At 44.7% G+C, this 1,643-nt stretch overlaps 1 protein-coding gene across 1 annotated transcript; it reads right to left on the bottom strand.

The window, feature by feature from the left end:
• Positions 1-387: 387 nt before the first annotated feature.
• LOC141023171 (uncharacterized) lies at positions 388-1,212 on the bottom strand. The gene is made up of 3 exons (XM_073499509.1): positions 829-1,212; positions 575-709; positions 388-408 (listed from the first exon to the last, which is right to left on the bottom strand). Exons 1-3 carry the CDS (start codon positions 1,210-1,212, stop codon positions 388-390), a joined length of 540 nt encoding a protein of 179 aa, XP_073355610.1.
• Positions 1,213-1,643: the final 431 nt, after the last annotated feature.

The following is a 1,643-nucleotide window of genomic DNA, read 5'->3' as shown; positions in this document are numbered from 1 at the left end:
AGATATACTTTATCATTAATGCCTTTCCTTTTGGGTCTGCAAATTACTAAAGTGCCTCCTAATCTAGAGTAGATCATAGGTTTATATCTTGAATTTCTAAAATAATAAAATCTTTCCCACCCCTACTACTCACTAGCCGTACTCAACATCCATCGAGCTCATAGTGGAAAAAATTAGAAAAACAGAAGGTAATTGTTACCACAACATATACCCATTAATTGATGTGGATTATTTAATCATAACGAATCATAAGGTAGCAATATGCCAGGTGATGAAACAATCCAAATGTGTAAAAAAACCAAAGACAAAATAGGAAAAGGTTGCTTCCTCAGCAACCAAGCTCCAAACTCCCGATACTAGAATCTAACGATAATCAATCAGACATCATTAGAGCAGCACGGAATAGAGCTACACCAGAAAGAAAGAGATATTATAGAGCTGACATTCTAAATATGATGGCCCGTGCGAACGCACGGGTTGGCGACTAGTAAAGACAATTGTTAAAAAGCAGGGCAATGTGATGGCTAACTTAGATCATACAATTTAAACCAAGCTAGCAAATATGAATACTCACAGAGATGTATAACCTCTCCAAACAAGGGAAGTACTTGAGAAAGTCGAGAACTGCATCCAAATCAGGGCCAACAAGGTCAAGAGCCAAAACCTTCACGGTGTGCATTATGGTTCTCAAGCTATTGGCAATCATTTTCTACAAAAAGGACAAAAAATATGAGTAAACATAACAAATAAATAAACTAATCTCGTACCAAAAATAGTAGCCTACATATATAGGAAAAATGCAGGATCGATACTCAAGGCTGCATCTACCTGGAAAACCGTCGTTGCAACTCGAGATGGCAAAATGCCGGGGCTTAGTGAACCTAGTATTTTCAATCTGGGAGCCCTGATTACTCGGATGTTCACCGGACTGTACTTTGGACCATACTTTGGATTGAGTGATAACAATCTCTCCAGGCAAGGCGCGTCCTCGATTACCAGCTCGTGCAGGACAGATTTTTTGTCCCGTGGAGTATAGAGGTCGATGCTCCTGATAGTCGGGGAGCTGATGCGCATGCAGGCAATGCCGACATTCTCCTCCAGCAAGAGGCTCTCCAACGCAGGGCAGCCGGCAAGCATGATGCGGAGAGTCTCCTGCGTGAGGACGACAATGTGCAAGGTGAGCTGCCGGAAGAAAGGAAAATCCACAGCCATGTTGGGAGGCAGCCGACAGCGGCCGAACATAGCCACTTGGATCGTGGGAGCGAGGCGGAACACGGTCGGTGGCAGCGTTGTGCAGCTGTCCCCATAGCCGTAGGCTAGCTCTAGCTATTGGAGACTGGCGAGGTCCCGGGAGCGGAGCCAGCGGTCGACCCTGCCATTGCCGGCGCCCTCGTCGATCCTGTGGACCATGTCGTAGCCGTGGTGGTAGTCGTAATCGTAGTTGAGTGGGCTCATGCCGGTGAGCGAGATGCGGCGGGCGGGGCCGTGGTGGTTGATACGTCTCCGACGTATCTATAATTTTTGATTGTTTCATGCTATTATATTATCCTTTTAAGATGTTTTATATGCATTTATATGCTATTTTATATGATTTTTGGTACTAACTTATTAACCTAGAGCCCAGTGCCGGTTTCTGTTTTTTC

Source organism: Aegilops tauschii, chromosome 5, assembly GCF_002575655.3.
Source record: "Aegilops tauschii subsp. strangulata cultivar AL8/78 chromosome 5, Aet v6.0, whole genome shotgun sequence".
Classification (NCBI taxonomy): Eukaryota; Viridiplantae; Streptophyta; class Magnoliopsida; order Poales; family Poaceae; genus Aegilops; species Aegilops tauschii.
This window is presented reverse-complemented; position numbering and strand designations above follow the sequence as displayed.

Bases quoted from the DNA above. Each gene is read 5' to 3' on its own strand.
- LOC141023171 (XM_073499509.1), bottom strand. From the start codon at position 1,212: ATGGCTGTGGATTTTCCTTTCTTCCGGCAGCTCACCTTGCACATTGTC. The intron at 710-828 runs GTAGATGCAGCC...TCCTTTTTGTAG, and splicing joins TTGCAACGACGGTTTTCCAG to AAAATGATTGCCAATAGCTT. The intron at 409-574 runs GTGAGTATTCAT...TTTCTGGTGTAG, and splicing joins TGGAGAGGTTATACATCTCT to CTCTATTCCGTGCTGCTCTA.